Below are 18393 nucleotides of genomic sequence, written 5' to 3' on the forward strand. Positions count from 1 at the left end.
TTGGACATGATCATAGTAAACAATAAAGCGATGGATTGCAAATTAAACATAACAAGCGATTCGATTAAAATTACGAACATGCAGTGAAATAAATTTAACTTTGAATTTAAGGTAAGGCAAGAAAAATAACAAGCATATAACGTATATGACTAAAAGAAATAAGTAATCCTGGTAATAAGAAGTAAATAGACAAAAGAAATAAATAAAGCTGATAATAATAAGAACCTTCTCCAAACGGAGTCTTGAATATGGTACAGAAATAAATCGAAGGAAAGCTTGAACATGAAAATAAATGTTGGCAAGATAAAACTAAAAGTGATCCAAAATAAAGTGCTACAAACTTAATGGCAACCGCAATGCGATAACCCTCTGATGTGAAGAGTTAAAGCTCTCAAAAATATGAATATATGGCTTAAGTTGTACTAATATTGGATACCTTAAAATGTGAAATTCAACCTCTATTTATAGTGTTACAAATCCTTGGATACCAAGTCAATGTGGCTAAATTCATGTGAGAGAAAAATGGGAAAGTCAGGAAGAATGCTCCAGCCCTTTGACTGCTTCACTCTTATAGGGGATGGTGATCGCCATACCCCTTGTGGCGAACGCCACCTTCATAAAATGTGGGGACTTGGTCTTTGTGATCATTGGGTCATGGGACATGTCAGACACATCGTGGCTAGCTCTATGGCGATCGCCATGTTGGTCGCCGTGAGTGTAAAATGTGCATTTTTCTCCATTTTCCATCTGATTTGCCTCGTTTCTTCATGTACGACTTCCATATGGTTAAGTACTTGAATTCTAGACTAAGTACCACCATAATACTAGAAATGAAATCAAAACGACAGTAAAATATATGCAAATCGAGCCAAATATGTGATGCGTTTCAGTGTTAACAAGTGCCTTGGGAATGGGCTTTGGACCAAAAGATATCATTAAGCAACAGATAAACATGTAATGACTTGAAATGAAATTGATTCAATCAATAAGTCCTCATAATGGACCAAGAACAAGTGGCCTTGAATGGAGTTTGAACAAGCAAATGAATCATGCACAAATGGATGGTAATGAACCAGATGAAACTAGGGTTAGATGCCCCCACAAGGAAGGATAGCCATAATTAGGGTTTTGCTTCACTAAGAAGACACAAATGAAACTTCAACACAAGGTACACACACAAAGAAACAAAGGATAACTAATTAGGATTTAGCTTGATTAAGCAACCTCAAGTTGCTAGGAAACCCTAGCTTCCACTAGGTACACACAATAATGCTTTGAATCCAAGATACATGTCCTCTTGTCTTGAACAATGCTAATGCAAGTGAAATGATTTATCATGAAGATATGCATATGAATTAGGGTTAAGGAACTAGGTGGACATTGTGAAGGGTAGGGTAAATTTTGAGGTATGATAACACTTATTTGTTCGACTAAACAGAAAATTAAAATGAATCAAAACATTTATCATCGGCTAAATCTATGGGTGGTACCCCCTTTGACTTTTGTGCATTTGATTCTCTTTCAATGTTTCTCAATTTCTCGAACTCTTGCATCCTTTCCATAAAATGGTCCGGCCAAGTCTTGACTTTTGTTATTGAATGAGTTGCCCACTCCGGTGATGTAAGTGGTATAGAGTATCCCGGTTTCAAGTAAACTTGAAAAAAATTCCATGATTTTGAAAGCCATCCAATACACATAATACGATTATTTGGATTTTTAGGTGGGCGGTGCACAGTGGGAAAAAGGTTTCTGAAAAACTATATCGTGTAAAATCAATACACACTCTATCATACGCATATGCTATAAGGTGATCCATTTTAGGGAAGCATGTCCATTTTGCCTTTGGGGATGGTCCACTAAGGCAAGGAATAAGAGACTCATAAACTTCATCAAGTTTTCTTTCTTTTCGTATAGTCGTGTGTATGATTCTTTATGGATCCTCAACTCTTGGATAAGTTGATGAAGGAAAAGTGTATGATTATCTTCTCTTTTATCGAGTAAATTTGAAACAACTCGATAACTGCAATTACCGTCCCCTCAACATTGACGATATGCTCAATGTATTTGTGCGTAAAAATTGGTATCTCGGTAATGAATGGAATCTTTGATGGAGGCGCCGAAGGAAGTGGTTTGCTAATGCGAGATCCTTTGAATTTTTTTGTTAACATTTTGGAGTTGGCGAGTCCGAAAAAACTTTCTCAACATGTTCAAAATACGAAGGAGACCGCATCGTTGAAGTGTCATTTGGTGTAGGCTTAAGCTTCTTCAGAGAACCTTTTGTTTTTACCAGTTGAGAAGGTGGTTTCAAGTTGGTGGTTTCCAGATATGCAATATTCATCAATTGTTCTTTGATATGGAGTTTCTTTTTGTCACCGGCTTTCAAAAATATCTCTTGTATCACTTCCCATTCGGTCAAGATAAAGATATTTCATTTACCGTCTTTTATGACACTATCATCGTCAAACCTAAGCCTCTTCTAGTGAGTGCAAACCTCATCCATTCTTATCGGGCTACTAAGTTTCACCTTTTTTGCAATAACACAAGCACATGAGAGACCATATTTCACAATTGTGCATTCACATTTTACACTATCAGAGCCTATATTATCATCTCGTTTAGCTTCATGAAAAATATAATTCACGTCCGCTCAAGATATATTTTCGACCAACTGAGAATAAAGTTAGTTGTCTTTAAATCTGTGTTCCAAAACAGTGATGATCCAACCAAATGATGTATGTATCTTATTATGTTGCTTCTGAATCATTTGGTTCACGGAATCCCAATCTCTACACAAATCGCCCTTACTATTTCCCAACAAATTCTTCAATGTGGCATGGGGAGACTCAACTCGGTTAGTTGTTGTATTTTCAAGTTGTCTAACCTGATCGGTCCAAGCACAAATTATTTTCTCCTTCACCTGGTCAAGAATTGTGCTTTTAACATATTTTAACAAATCATGATATTTTTCGCACACTTTCCTGAAATGCATAATGAAATCGGCATATAATTATTTAGTGGAAGAATTTACTATACGATTTCATGCATCCATTATTTTTTCCAAAACCACGTCCGACTTCACCATTTTCCATCTTCGAACTCTATTTGTTTCGTCCCTACCGCGGATTTAACCTGACTTCTCACATTCTTTGTTATGTGATACCTACAAAGTAATGCATAAGAAGTAGGAAATACCTTTGCAACCGAATTCATCAAGACGGTGTCACGGTCGGTAACAATCACTTTAGGCACCTCTTCTTGATCCTTCAGCATTTCCCGACACACCTCTAAGGCCCAAGTAACATTGTCCTATTTTTTGCTCTCTAGAAATGCAAACCCGACATAATAGGTCTTCTCAGTAGAGGTAACACCAACCATCTCCTATAATGGAAGTCTATACTTGTTGGTCATATACGTTGAATCAAGTATGAGCATAGTAGGACGTGTTGAACAACTTATGGAATCAGGATGAGTCCAAAATATATCTCTAACGGTAACTCCATCCTCGCACATTCGGTACCTAGACATATAATTGTTTTCATTCAACAGTTTCAAAACAGTTTCAAGAGTTGTTGCATTTCAGTTCTATCCTCGTTAAGCGCCTTGTTAGTTCGATACTGAATATTGTACATTTGCTTGATATTTGAGATATTTTCCGGTTTTTTACATTTCAAAGTTGCAAGTATATTTTTTGGTTGAACCAAATTCAATGTCATGCCAGTAACACATTCCTTCTCTTCCGGCATAAGGCGACACACAATTGGATGACCGACTAACTTTTCACACAAATCATTGTTATGAAAACCACATATAACATTAAATATTCAGTTATTGTTTGCCAACATATAACCACACATCTTAAAGGGACACTAACATTTTCTTGAACCGGTGTCGTCTCGTTTAAAATTCCATATAAGAGGTTTATATTTCCCGCTTTTTCGCACGTTATTATTACAAAAGTACATCTTATATTCGAACCATTATCGGATCTTCCGATAACCACACTAAATCTAAGTTTTGAGGTCTTTGTACGAATCTAATGAAGCATGTGATCACGAGATTCAAACTCTTGCTCATTTTTAAATTGGTTGTCAAGATCTACCCGCCTTCACAACAATACCTTTGATAGTGGGTGACACAACTTGTTTAGGAAAAACATCGGGGTGCCCATTTCTCATGAAAACAATTATCACAGAACAGTAAATAAGCGTTAATGTTGTAAATAGAGCTGAAAAAATGAACACAAACAGATATTGGAGATGCATTTGCGGGTAAGTTCATACTCGTTCTTGAAATGTATATTCGGAATAAATGCTAGTTTTTCAGACAAAAAACAAGATTAATGTGAGGAATAAGGTTTGAAATAAATGATCTTTACTTAGAATTTCAACTTCTTTTGCTCTCTTTGATGTGATGAAACGCAAGATTGAAGATTTGGAGTGAAAATATGGATTGAGAATGGTAGAATTTTGAGTGGAAAAACAAGTATGGTTCTGTGATCATGCATTTCTGTGTTTTATCAAATTATTTCGGAGATGCATCTCCGGAAATGTTTGACATGTAAAGGTGATAGCAAATTTTAAAATTCTACCCCAAATTTTCAAAGATGCATCTCTGACATCTCCACTGAACTGATCAATTGTCATTATATTTGTTGAAAATACCCAAAAATGCATCTTCGAAATTTTTTTAATATTCATTTAAGGTGACACTCATTTAATGCGTCATAACGTTGGTACACAATACGTCAAGAGATGCATTTTTAAAATATGAAAAATATTTTAGTATTTTTGTGTAGTACGTAAATTTACATATAGGTTTCATTAAAAAAAGGGTTAAATACACTTTACCCCCCTGTAATGTTAGCGAGTTTAGGGTTACCCCCCTGGTAAAGTTATTTTTTCAATACCCCCCTTATGTTATGTAGATTCCTTCATAGAACCCCCTAATATCCAGGTGGCATGGAATCTTGGTTTTTTATTTCAGACGTGGCTTTTTAATTTTTTTATTTTCACATGTGAATCTTCATTAGGTCTCCAGCATGGCATAAACTAGAAATTAGGGTTCCAAATCCATCCCTCTCTCTCTTCGTGAAATCCATCCCTATCCCAAATCCATCCCTCTCTCTCTTCGTGAAATCCATCCCTACCCCAAATCCATCCCTCTCTTCATCTTCGTCCGTGTCCCCTTCATCTGGGTTATGGGTGGCAGCAAGGCATCTTCCACGAGTGAAGTTGGAAACGGCTTACCAAGATGTGGATGCAATGAAACCATGAAGTTGTTGGTCTCCAAGTCAATTGAAAACCCCGGTCGCAAATTTTGGAAATGCAGGAATTATATGGTGAGCAATTTTGAAGCATTTTATTATTTTGAGTTTGATTTCGAAATTAATTGTTGGTGGTGTTTGTCTCAAATTGCAGAATGGGTACGGTTTATTTTTGTGGGATGATTTGGTCAATGAGTTTGCAGTGAAAGAAACCAATCCGTCTGGATGCCGCCAATGTGAAGTCAACAAGGCTTATTTGATTGAATTTGCTAAAGAGATTGTTGAGGAGATAGATTGCAGAGTCGGAAAGCTTAACAAGTTAGAAAAACTGAAGAAAAAGATTGCAATGGAAAAGAGGAAAAATGTATGGTTAATGTTTGTAATTGGTCTGTCATGGATGTTGATAGCAGCTATGGTTAAGTTAGTCTAATGAGTCTGTCATGTAATTGTTATGTCATTAGTGTTTTTCAGCAATGTAATGTTGAACTTGTAATGTGTTCATCAATGAAATGTAATCTGTTCATCAATCTTAAACTGTCAGTGCAACATCATTATTTGATTAAACTTTCAGCATTCAATCTACCAATAATGACAGAAAAAAGTTATATCATAATGAAAGAGCAAAATTGCAAAATCATCAGAAAACTACATAACAATTTTATAGTCAGTAATTCTAAAGAAAATATGACATAGTAAACATATAAATAAATTGAAATATATTAATGTAGTCTATCTCTTAAACTTTTTCAGTGCAGAATTCAAGGTGAATGTAATTAAATACTTTGGCTTTTTCTTTAGGTCCTGCAGAATTCATGGTTTTGTTGTAAGATTAGTGCACAGACTAGCCATGGCTCTCTGCAGAATTCATGGTTTATGAAAAACAAGAAAAAAATGTGACAGACTAGCCATTGTGTTTTATAGACAATACACACCAATAATGTTAAACTGATACATTAGAATTGATCATCACAGTAAGTGCATATGTTTGTTACAAAAGGATTACAAAATACATGTCTTCAAAGATCAGTTGGCATTACAAAAGAGTTTTCCAAAAGGATTACAAAATACATAGCAGAAACATAATAATCAGTCCCTCATTTTGAAGTGGGTATGTCTTCATTTTCTGGTAGGGTAATTGGTTTGTCACTAGATATTCCTTCACCTGTTATGAGTCTTTTAAACCAACTCAACTTGATCCTCTCACTTTGCCTTCTTTTGATGATAGGTTTTTTTTCAACCCTTTTTCTGGATTGTTTTGTGATTGAGGCAGCCACACTAGATCCTGTTTGACTCATAATAGTTGGAACAGGCATATCAGTTGGAGGCTGTGGATCAGTTGGAACAGGCACATTTGTTGGAACAGTCATATCAGTTGCAGTTGGGGCAGGCATATCAGATGCAGTTGGCATATCATTTGCAGTTGGCATATCAGTTGCAGTTGGCACATGTCCTTTTTTAGGTTTTCTCTACAATGTAAGACACAATGTATGGTTGTCATCACAATGCATATCACAATGAAGAATGTAAGACAAAATGTAGAATGTAAGACAAAATGTATATCACAATGAATTACCTTTCTTTTAAGTGCATTGGGATCCTGAGTGGTAGCCTTACAAGTCATAGCATTGTGACCAAAATTATCACATTTGGTGCACTTATATGCAACACCAGATCTTCTCTTCCTTGCACCATCCTCTCCACTTTCTCTTATCCTAATCTTCTTAGGTCTACCATGACCATTTTTATATGCAGGTGGTAGAGGTGGTTCCATCTCAACTTCTGGCCACATATCTTGACCATTGATTGGACTTACTGAAAATCCATAACATAGTGCAAACTTTTCTCTTGTGTAACAAGCATCAACAAATTCATCAGGGTTTTGCTTTCTATAACTCAGAGCAGCTACAGCATGCCTACATGGAATTCCTACTAATTCCCAAAAATTACAACTACATGACCTTTTAGCAATGTCAACAATAAATTCATGTGTGTTGTAACTATGTGTAACCTGAAAAGTCTCAGCAATTGACCATGTTGGCAACCAATGACCACTATTGAACACCTCATTATCTAACCTTCTCCTAGGTATTGGCATCACCTTATGTGGCCAATTTTCTAGTTTACTTGCAGAGGTGGATAACCTATTCATCAGATATTTTCTTATCCACTCACACATTGTGAGTATAGGTTTGTCCCTAGCAGCTAGAATGGTAGCATTAAAAGACTCTGAGATATTATTCATCAATGTATCACATTTAGGGTAAAAAGAAAAGGCATGCTTACACCAGCTTTTGGTAGGAACAGCCATCAACCAAGTCCAAGCATTGGGATCTGCATTCTTCAATTCATTCATCTTTTGGACCCATGCCTGATAGTATGTGGCTTTAGCAGCTCCCATCATTAAATCTCTAATAAGGGCTCCTCCACCAAACCTTTTCTTGAAATTAGCATACAAGTGCCTAAGACATAATTTATGCTCAATAGTATCAGACAATTCTTCAAATACAGCCACAAGTCCCTGATACAAAATAGAAATTTTTTCAACATTTAGAGAATAGAATAATTTGCAACAGAAAGATAGAGTTAAATACATACCTTCTGTTGATCAGAGATAAATACATATCTTCTATCCTGACCAATGTCCTCCATTAGTAGTTGTATAAACCATCTCCAACTCTCCTTTGTTTCATTTTCAACCACACCAAATGCCAAAGGGAAGTATTGATCATTAGCATCCCTGCCTACAGCAATAAGTAACTGTCCACCATACTTGGTCTTTAAGTGACATCCATCAACCCCCACAAATGGTCTGCATCCATGAATAAAGCCTTTCTTACAGCCATCAAAACAGAAATAAAATGACCCAAACCTTGGTTGTATGGATGGACTAGGTCTTTCTACATTTATCTTCACAGTGTTGCCATGGTTTACCCTTCTTAGTTCTTCTGCATACCTCCATATGGAAGCATACTGATTGTCAGCATCACCTTCAATTATCTTCTTGGCAATTAGCTTAGCCCTCCATGCTTTTGCAACAGTAATACCCACAGAATATGTTTGCCTCATATCTTGGATGATGTCTCTTATCCTGACTGTATCAGAAGTTTGCATCCTCTTTACCACATGCTTGGCCACCCACTTTGAGCTAGCAGACTTGTTGTTCAAAACCCTAGCACATGTGTGCTTATGTACAAGTATTTTTATAGCAAAAGTCTCCTTGTGGCCCACCTTAGAGCATAAGACTAAAAACCCACATTTATGCTTACACACCACCCTTACCCTATCTCCCTCATTTTTCACAAAAGAAATTTCCCTCCCATTAAGCACTGACCACTCACGGATAGCTGCCCTAAAGTCATCAAGTGTGTTGAATTCCATACCCCACTTGAATATAAAGTCTTTGTTTAGATGCTCTTTCCTAAACCTAGCATACTTGGGCCTTTCTTCATCACAAGAATCATCTGGGTCAGAACTATTCAACTCATCACTATAGTATACATCATCTGAATCCATACTCTTATTGGGCTCCTCCATACTGTTATTGGGCTCCTCCCTAATAGGCTTAGTAACATCTATTCCTTCAAAACCATCAAAGTAAGCAGTATCTCTTTCATCTTCACTGTCATCTAACCCCTCTACCTTCTCCTCATCTAACCCATCAATTCCATTATCAGGGGGTGGTCATCATCATTCACACATTTAGGTTCCCTATCAGCAGGGTCCATGTTCCCAGTACTATGTTCAACATACAAATCTCCTTTCACATTCATTGCACTAAAGTATAGAGCAAAATCATCAACAGCATCATCATCTTTCCTAATCAGAAAAAAACCATCTTGAATTTCTAAAACTTTTGTCCATACCCTAACACAATCAGCCTTATACTCTAACCTACTCAACAACTTCTCAATGTTATCCATGTTCCAATTTGAAACATGTATCCCATTAACTGTCGTATCCGTACCCCCTCTGTATATAATTTCTTCTTCAAAAACCCTGTAAAATTCACCCCCATGGTGGAGTGTAACACTAAAGTGTTGTGAATCCTGTCAATATATTATACCCACATGTCAAAGATTGTTGATTTCAAAATTTTACCCTACGACATTGATGAACTTCAAATTTTTACTAACCTCGGACTTTGGACACTTCACTGAGCTCGTCTTCACTGAGCTGGATCGCTTCTTCGTATTCGCTGAGGTTGTCTTCATCTTCGTCTTCACTGCGGTCGTCTTTCTCGTTTGCTTCGTTCCCTGCATTCTTCTTCTTCGTCTTCGTCTTCCCCTGGAAATTTCGTCTTCGTCTTCCCTGCTATGTTCAGAACCCTAATTTTCTAAGGGGGTATTTGAAATTAAAAAGTGTAAAATGACACATAATCACTTTAACAAAATTAAAAATATGCCAGGTGTAGGACCTCTTATTAGATTCCATGCCACCTGGATATTAGGGGGTTCTATGAAGGAATCTACATAACATAAGGGGGGGTTTACAAAAAATATTTTTACAGGGGGTAATCCTAAACTCGCTAACATTACAGGGGGAAAAGTGTATTTAACCCTTAAAAAAATTATTATCTCATTTTTTTTTGGCCTGTTTGACTTTGTCTTTTTGCTTGTTTTCTTTTTCTTTGCCTTGGGGTTCCTCTTCTTTTCCACCCAAAAACAAAACGTCAACAAATTCGGTGCATGAAAAGCTTCGAAATTCAATAAACAATCCATTTAACACATGAAAATGTTTAATTTGTTACTTAAATAATAATATCAGTTGCTTAACGAAATAAAAAGTTGTACGAATATTCTTGCTCAAATTATATTTGGTCTTGGACATTTTATACATGAAAAATATTGAAGGCGTCTTCTACTTTGAAATTCATACAGAACTCTAGAATGAGTTATAAGCATTGAAAAAAAGGGCTAGTAAACTTTAACTATTTAAGTCTCATATAGATCTCTTATTATTTAACTATATTTAATTATGAAACTTGTCTCAATTTATTCAGGAAACAAACATAATAATTTAAGTAACTAATGTATCTATATTAAAAAGATGATGGCAATAGCTCTAGTTACAGAAACAGTTATAATCACCAATTAATTTATTTACTTGAAAACTATACTGGAACCTGATTTATAAAAAAGTAAAGTGGCCTTTTATTAACAAGAGAAGCTAAAGTTAAGAAGTTGATATGCAAAATCTTCTTTCACAGCAAAATAACAGTTTACATCACATTCACTCACACTTAATTTAACATCCATATTATATATAAAATGTAAACAAGTACAAAAATAATAATAGCACAACAAGTATCCTATATCTAACTGATACCATACTGAGTAAACAAAACATTACAAGAGATACATCAGAGGAACAAAACAACAACGTGGAAAACTAACACCTACCACTAAACATTGCAACTTTTGACACATGATGATGACAACCACAATTCTGTCTTGGCAAGTTAATTTTGAGAGCTTCAGTATAGTATGAGGTTGAGTCAGCTCAAGCATTTGATTGGCTATGATTAGAATCCTTTTCAGGTAAAGGATCTCTGTCATCAGCAGATGAATTGTTCCTAGAGTCTTGAACGTTGTTGTTGTTGTTGAAAGAAACAATTTTCTCTTCTTGAAATGCAGCAGGTGTCATAATAGGTTTCACGCCACCGAAACTTACTTCATTAGACTTGTGATGATGATGATTAACATGTGGAGGAGGATGATTATGTGTAATGGTTGATATAGTATGCTCCGTCCTCTGATTCTTGCTTTTGTCCTCTAGATGGTGATTAGGAAGAAAACTTCCCAAAACAACCTGATGCATGCACAAGATAGTGAGTGTTGGAAAGAGATTACAAGACTTTCCGTTTATCGAGCATACTCTTGAGGATTACCTGCACAGGACCAGAAGCTATAAGCAAACCAGCGAGCCCGCCGCCCAATACTCGACCATCCGGACCTGCCAAAGAGACGCTCATTCCACCAGATCTGCTTTTTGTAATTCCATTATCAGTTGGCATGAAGGAACCAGACAAGGAAAGAATCTCAAACCGTCCCTGTAAAAGAACGCGGTATGAGGTATGAAACTTGAAGATAATTGTAACACCAACTCAGTATGAAGTTAGTAAAATGATGCCATCGAAGGATAGAGTTATCTTTCTAGAGTAGAAAAATGAAGCTCATAAATGAGCCTTCCCTTTATGTTAAAGTACAAGAGGGCAAAGGGCTGTATGTAAACCAAGGACATTATGGTACATATTTTCCATAATAGACACGGTATTGAACTCACCTCATATGTTAAAGTACTCCCTGAAGAAGTCGATTGGCGAAGTGTAACATTTGAAATTGTGCCAGTTGCAGAGAGAATGCATATAGCACGTGATCCTTGTTGGGAGGACATAATTTTCATGGTGACATCCTAAGACATATCATGAAAATCACAAATGCAAATGAGACAACATACACAACCACTACCATGTGCGCTATATCACATCACTATTACATATTGCAACAAAAAAATAAACGGTACCAAGCTAATTCAAACACATCTGAGCCACTTGCGTAGCTGTTTATCTCGGGAATTAAATGATTTTTTCCAACTGGTTATCCTCATTCCACAATACAGTACACATACTAAAGTACAACTATGTGCACATACATAAGGTAAAGAAAAACGTGCAAAAGAGATGAACAATGAGCATTATACACAAGATACAGAAACATGTATATGGGATATGAACATACGAAAAGGACAACATTATTTGCATTTTAAGTAAGGTATTCATACATACATGAATTGATTGGTGTAGACTTATAGTAACATCATAACTTTACTTCAGGGTATAGGCACTAAAAGGGAAATGAATAGATTACCTCGCCAGAATTCACGGTAAGCATATAAGCCGTGAAATTGGCACCTACTGCTTTTGCAATTCTCTCACCTGCACCTGCAACTGCACCTGCACTTACACCTACACCTACATAAAATACATAAAGGAAGGTTAATTGATTGAGAAAGACAGGAAATATAATAATAGAAGTCCACAATTGATCTTCCTAAAATGAGAACAATAACCAGTTCATTCATGATTCACATCATCCTGGTCCTTATGTGAAATTTATCCTGCCAATGGGACCTACTTGGATGTTGGAAGATAAAGAAAAGGGAAACCAAACAAACAAAGAAAAAGGAAAGAAAAGGAAGCATTAAGTACTAATGATTTTTGTCTGTTTTCTTTATTTTGTTGTTTAAAATGCTAGAAGTAGAACACTATAGAGACTACCGGCAGCTAATGGAAGCCTGTTCTGTAGAGGAGTGGTTTGCTTGGTTGCTGCTATGCTTGCTTTACAGGTCAAAATGGCAGTGGTACCGATAGATAATAAATGTTTAAAATGAAAAACTTGATATTACGTATAATTTTATGTTTTTATGTTTTTTTACAGTATATATTTTAGTGTTTTCTTCTTCTAATACAGGGATATAAACATCAATTTTTTTATATACATTAAACCTTTAGGTGCTTAAACAGTTTGTTTTATGACTTTTTTGGTATTTACTCAATAATGACTTAAAAAAAAGTAAGGAATAAGAGAGAGTTTTAAGCGATCTCAAAGTTCTACCTAAATCCTTCTCTGATTCTCTCCATCCAAACAAACCCTTTGACCAAAAACCTCCCCGCGAAATTTAAAATTCATTTCAACACATTTGACTGCAATATTGTTTGATACTACCGTTCTACGAGGCCACATAGTCTCCATAATAATGGATAAGTTCCTATATTGCAACCCATTATTCAAATCAGCCAATAAGGCAACTAGTAAGCTAAGAAGATGTTAAAATTAATTATTATAGATTAGAATTAGACCAGTTCTAGCTGGTCCCTTCATTTACTCTCATGCAATCTTTTACTTCTTCTCATAAAGGAAAATAAGGAGCATCATATATGCTACCCTAAACATAAACATAAACAAAAACAAAAACTCACTTTCAAGTTTCAACCACAAAAATATCCAAATCCACCTCACAATTTGTACTCAGATCTGAAAAGGAATCTCAGCTATGGGTCCACTCTACTCCCCACCCCCCAAATGTAAACTCTATCACAATTCACAAGCAAATATACAAAATTGCATACTAAAAACACATATCAGAGAAAATAACTTACTCCATATCAATTAAAATTCAAACCAAAAATTAAAATTAAAATTAAAATTAAATTAAAATATGTCATGTTTATCCTCTATTTAAAAGGAAAATAACAAGAGCCATTAGACTAGATTCATCATTTCTTAAAAACTGCAAATATAAGTTATAATAACAGTAAAAACAAAATCTTAAAAACATAAATAACAGTCAAAGAAGCAAAAATTAATAAACACAAACTTACTAAAATTAAAAGCTTCAAAGTATTTCAAACTTGAAACTAAAAAGATCAAAAAGCTATAAATAATACCTTGTCCTGGTGGACTTTCAAAATCAAATTTAAAAGATGATTTCTTGATAGATTCAACAGGCTTCCCTCCACCCCTTTTCCAAGCAGAGAACTCTCCAGTCAAAGGAATCGATGAAGAAATCGGCATCGGTGAAAGCGCAGTCGCAGACCCAGGAGTAGGCTTCCCGTCCGGCCCATACTTCCTTGGCCTCCCCCTCTTCTTCTTCACTGCCGTCACCGGCATCGACACTGGCACCGTCGCCATGGAAAAATCCAAGTTGTTTTCAATCCTAGGAGCTCCATGGAAGCTCACTGCGACTTGATTACCCGCCACTGCATTCACAGCACCAAAATTCTCTCTTTCCTCCATTTTTATGCAAATCATAGAAAAACTAAGATACCTAGCACTTCTAAATTTGGTTTAAACCCTAACTATTGAAGAATCTAACGTTTTCACAACCTAATCACACTAAAAAACTCAGAAAAATTCAAAATTAACTTCAAAAAACAGATTTTGATGCAGAAAATTTCACAATCACAGATTAAACTTCAAAAACAGCAATTTTCGTATGAAATTTTTGAAAAATGAAGACCTAGAAATGGAATTGAAACAGTTGACCTTGGTCTCCGAGAAAATCGCAGCTTCAAATCTGCACCATTGTAGAGAACACAAAAAACGTTGAAATTACCAAAAAAAAATCTACAAACTCCAAAATTACAAAGAAAAAAAATACAAACTTTGGTTAACAAAATCTGATAAGTGATTTATGAAATTAGGGTTTTGATGGAAAAGGTTGAGTAAATAAATAAAGTTGATAAAAAATTTTGTTAAATTAAAAAATATTAAAATAAAGTAATTAAATATTCGGATTTTAATTATGAATTAATATTTTAATAGAAAAATGGAAAGTATAAATTTTGGTTAAGAAAATGATTCACGTCCGTCTTGGAAATTTAATAAAGTTGAATTAATAATTAACTGTGAATGCAGATATTTAATTTGAATAGATTAAAAAATTAGTTGCATTTTTGAAAAGGAAAGAAAATGGGATTTATTTATTTAAAGTTTTTGATTTAAATAAATATTTAAAGGTGTAAAGTTTAGAAGAGAACCATTGCATTTTCCTAACTACTGACAAGTTCTTTGTCTTTTGAGTTAAATAAAAATTAAAGTTGACCAAATAGATGAATTTAAAAATGGATATTAAAATGGAATTTTAAATGGGCTTGAACTTTGAGGAATTTACGGAAGATGCCACTGTAATTGTAAACGCGTTGTTTTTTTTTTGTTTTTTTTTTTTCTGTTGACCGTGTTCTAAAAGTAAAAACCTACTTTCTGCTTTTAATCATGAAAAATGTTAAGGCATGAAGATTTATTAAATTTTTTATATATAAAAGATGAAGATGATATCATGGTTTTCAGAAAATTGTGTTGAAATTCGAGGTCATGTTATATTCTTGAAGTTAATGATGATGCACCAAACTTCTGCTATTTTTGTCTTCATATTCGTCTCTTCTAGTTAATTAAGAGCACTCTTAATGAAGAGAGAGCAAAATATTTGGTATACAATAATTCATAATTGTATTCATGTGCTTATGGAAGCCGCTTTTAAATAGGGGTGTGGATGCAACTATTGTGACGAATGACGAACAATTGGTTGAGAGCATGAGATTTTAGAATTTAAAGAGTGTTGTATATTTTAACTTGAGTCATGAAAATATTGAAGGTAGAAACGAAGTCCAGTATTTTTAAGATACAAACGTCAAACATATTATGATTTGAATGTAGGGGATAAAAGACAATCGCAATTAATGCATGTTGGTTGCACAAAATAAAGAAGATGAAGATGGAAGATGAGAGAGAATAATAAAATTTTATTATTATGTTAAAATCGTTATAGTAAAATGGTTACACACACTACTCTATAATACTCAATGAATATAATTGTTGATAGCTACAGTATTATATATACACAAATAATAATGTACGTTGGCGAAATACTAAAATATTGAATTACCTTTCAACACCTTTCCTTAATTCAAGATTTAACTAATTAAAACTAATAACACTAATTTCATCCCTTAAGTGGAGAAATTGATCATTTTTTATCGCTTTCGTTTGAACATCTACCAGCTGCTTCTAGATACTACAATGCATAACTTTTAGCACTCCATTATGAACCTTCTCAGAAAATGATACTTAGTCTCAATATGCTTGCTTCTCTCATGCAACATTGAGTTCTTGGCAAGATTGATTGCAGAGTTGCTATCAATCATCAACTTTAGAGGCTTGTTTACCATGATCTTCAAATCATGCAGTAAATTCAGAAGTTTAACAGGTTGACATGCAGCCACAACACTTGTAATATATCCAGCTTCACAGGTTGACAAAGCAACAATTGATTGTTTCTTGGAACACCAAGAGATAGGACCTCTCAGATATTCAAACAAATAATCAGAGTTTGAGTAACACATTAGCTCTGAATTAGTTTTTTCTTCAGAAGGGAACAAAACTCCATACTTCATAGTCTTCTTAATATACCTCATAATCCTGACAGCAGCTTGGTAATGAGACCACTTCGGTTTATGCATGATTGTACTAATCATTCCAACTGCATAACAAATGTCAGGTCTGGTATTACACAAATACCTCAGAGATCCAACCAATTGCTTTAAAGTTATAGCATCTAAACCATCACCTTCAAAATCAGAATTCAATTTGTTATTTGTTTATGATAGTGTGACAACAGCCTTACAATTCAGAAGGTCAAGTTCATATTTCAGCTGATGCAAAATGACACCCTTCTCAGAGTACTTAAAACTCACCCCTAAAAAACATGTCATCTTTCCAAGATCAGTTATCTCAAACTCATCAGCACTTTCTTGAACTTAGTTATCTCATGTTCAAAACTCTCTGTTAGCGATATGTCATCAACATAGAGACATACCAGAATCATATTGCCTTCAGAAATATGCTGAACAGAAACGTCATACTCCATCTCACACTTTCTGAATCCTTGGAGCTTGAAAAATGAATCAATCTTCAGATTCCAAACTCGAGGAGCTTGTTTTAGTCCATACAAGGTTTTATGCAACTTGTACAACATCCCTTCCTGATTCTTATTCTAAATCCATGGAGGTTGTTGCACGTATACCTCTTCTTGCAAAGAACCGTTCAGAAATGCAGATTTCACATCTAAAGACATCAGAGGCCAATTCCTGTTAGCAACTATCGCAATCACCAGTTTGATTGTCTCATGTCTCGCTACAGGAGCAAACACTTCAAAGTAATCTAATCCAGGTTTATATAGGAAACCTATTACTACTAACCTTGTTTTATGTTTGTCAATTGATCCATCTGGCTTCAGTTTCTCCTTGAAAAGCCATTTGGCACTGATGGCTTTCTTGTCCTTTTTAAGCTTAGTCAACTCCCAAGTCTTGTTTCTTTATATAGCCTCGAGTTCTTATTTTATGGACTTCAGCCACACGTTTCTTATGTACTCATTGGTTCAAAGTCTACTAACATGGCGCACTAAATGACTTCTCCTTCAGAGTCTACTTCAGTATCTTGCAGCATGTCAAACTCTGCAAACCTTCTTGGTATGCTTTTGATTCTCTATGGCCTCTGAACATGTTCATAATCTCCTTCGGACACTGGAACAATATCAGATGTTGGAACCCCAAAAGTACCACCTTCAGATGCATGACCACCTTCAGAGTTTGGATCTCCACCAAAGTCTGAATCACCATCAAAATCTGGATCAGAATCAGATTCACCTTCAGAGTTACTTCAGACTCACCTTCAGAATCATTTTCTGGTTCTGACTCATCTTCAGAATCTTCAAATTCTGAAGTATCTTCAGAGTTTAATTCTACACCATAGCTGGATTAAGATTTACTCTAATCCCACGCTTCTGATTCGTTCACAATGACATCTCTACTGAATTCAACCTTGTTAGTGACTGGACAATAGAGCTTATAAGCACATGTACTTTGATACTCTACAAGCAACATAACTCTGTTTTTTTCATTCAACTTCCTTCTCTTAGCATCTAGAACATGTTTGTAACAAACAGAACCAAACACCTCCAGATGGCTCACACTTTTCTTATCTCCAGTCCACTTCTCTAAAGGAATAATTTCCTTCAGCTTCTTAGTTGGACACCTGTTGAGCACATACGTTAAGGTGGCAACAACTTCTCTCCACAAAGTGTGAGGTAGATTCTTATCCTTCAGCATGCTCCTTGTCATATCAAACAAAATTTGGTTTCTTCTTTCAACAAGGCCATTATGTTGATGAGTGTATGGAGCAGTCACCTCATGCTCAATTCCGTTCTCCTCACAAAACTTTCTAAACTCTGTAGAGTTATACTCACCTCCATCATCAGTTATGAGAACTTTCAGCTTCTGACCACTCTGATTCTCAGCCTTGATTCTGAATTTCTTAAATTCAGCAAACACCTCATTTTTGAACTTTATAAGGTATACCCACATCATTCTTGTGAACTCATCAACAAATGACACAAAGTATTTATTCTCTCCAAGTGAAGGTACTGGAAATGGTCCACACACATCAGAATGCACCACACCTAAAACATGCTTTGCTCTTGGAGGCATTTCAGATGCAAATGGTAGTCTTGGTTGCTTCCCTCTCATCACACATTATATGACTTCTCTGCCTTCTTAATTGCAGGAATTCTATGTA

At 35.3% G+C, this 18393-nt stretch overlaps 3 protein-coding genes across 3 annotated transcripts; all 3 read right to left on the reverse strand.

Moving 5' to 3' along the window:
- Positions 1-6298: 6298 nt before the first annotated feature.
- LOC127095967 (uncharacterized) lies at positions 6299-6955 on the reverse strand. The gene is made up of 2 exons (XM_051034607.1): positions 6837-6955; positions 6299-6729 (listed from the first exon to the last, which is right to left on the reverse strand). The coding sequence occupies exons 1-2, from the start codon at positions 6882-6884 to the stop codon at positions 6358-6360; spliced, it is 420 nt and encodes a 139-aa protein (XP_050890564.1). The 5' UTR covers positions 6885-6955; the 3' UTR covers positions 6299-6357.
- Positions 6956-6984: 29 nt separating this feature from the next.
- Positions 6985-9474, reverse strand: LOC127095277 (uncharacterized). The gene is made up of 5 exons (XM_051033989.1): positions 9397-9474; positions 8961-9309; positions 7859-8913; positions 7077-7781; positions 6985-6990 (listed from the first exon to the last, which is right to left on the reverse strand). Exons 1-5 carry the CDS (start codon positions 9472-9474, stop codon positions 6985-6987), a joined length of 2193 nt encoding a protein of 730 aa, XP_050889946.1.
- Positions 9475-10502: 1028 nt separating this feature from the next.
- LOC127095966 (AT-hook motif nuclear-localized protein 6) lies at positions 10503-14513 on the reverse strand. The gene is made up of 5 exons (XM_051034606.1): positions 13710-14513; positions 12130-12233; positions 11546-11674; positions 11151-11312; positions 10503-11071 (listed from the first exon to the last, which is right to left on the reverse strand). The coding sequence occupies exons 1-5, from the start codon at positions 14071-14073 to the stop codon at positions 10763-10765; spliced, it is 1068 nt and encodes a 355-aa protein (XP_050890563.1). The 5' UTR covers positions 14074-14513; the 3' UTR covers positions 10503-10762.
- Between the last annotated feature and the right edge of the window lie 3880 nt (positions 14514-18393).

This window comes from Lathyrus oleraceus, chromosome 6 (genome assembly GCF_024323335.1).
Source record: "Lathyrus oleraceus cultivar Zhongwan6 chromosome 6, CAAS_Psat_ZW6_1.0, whole genome shotgun sequence".
NCBI lineage: Eukaryota > Viridiplantae > Streptophyta > Magnoliopsida > Fabales > Fabaceae > Lathyrus > Lathyrus oleraceus.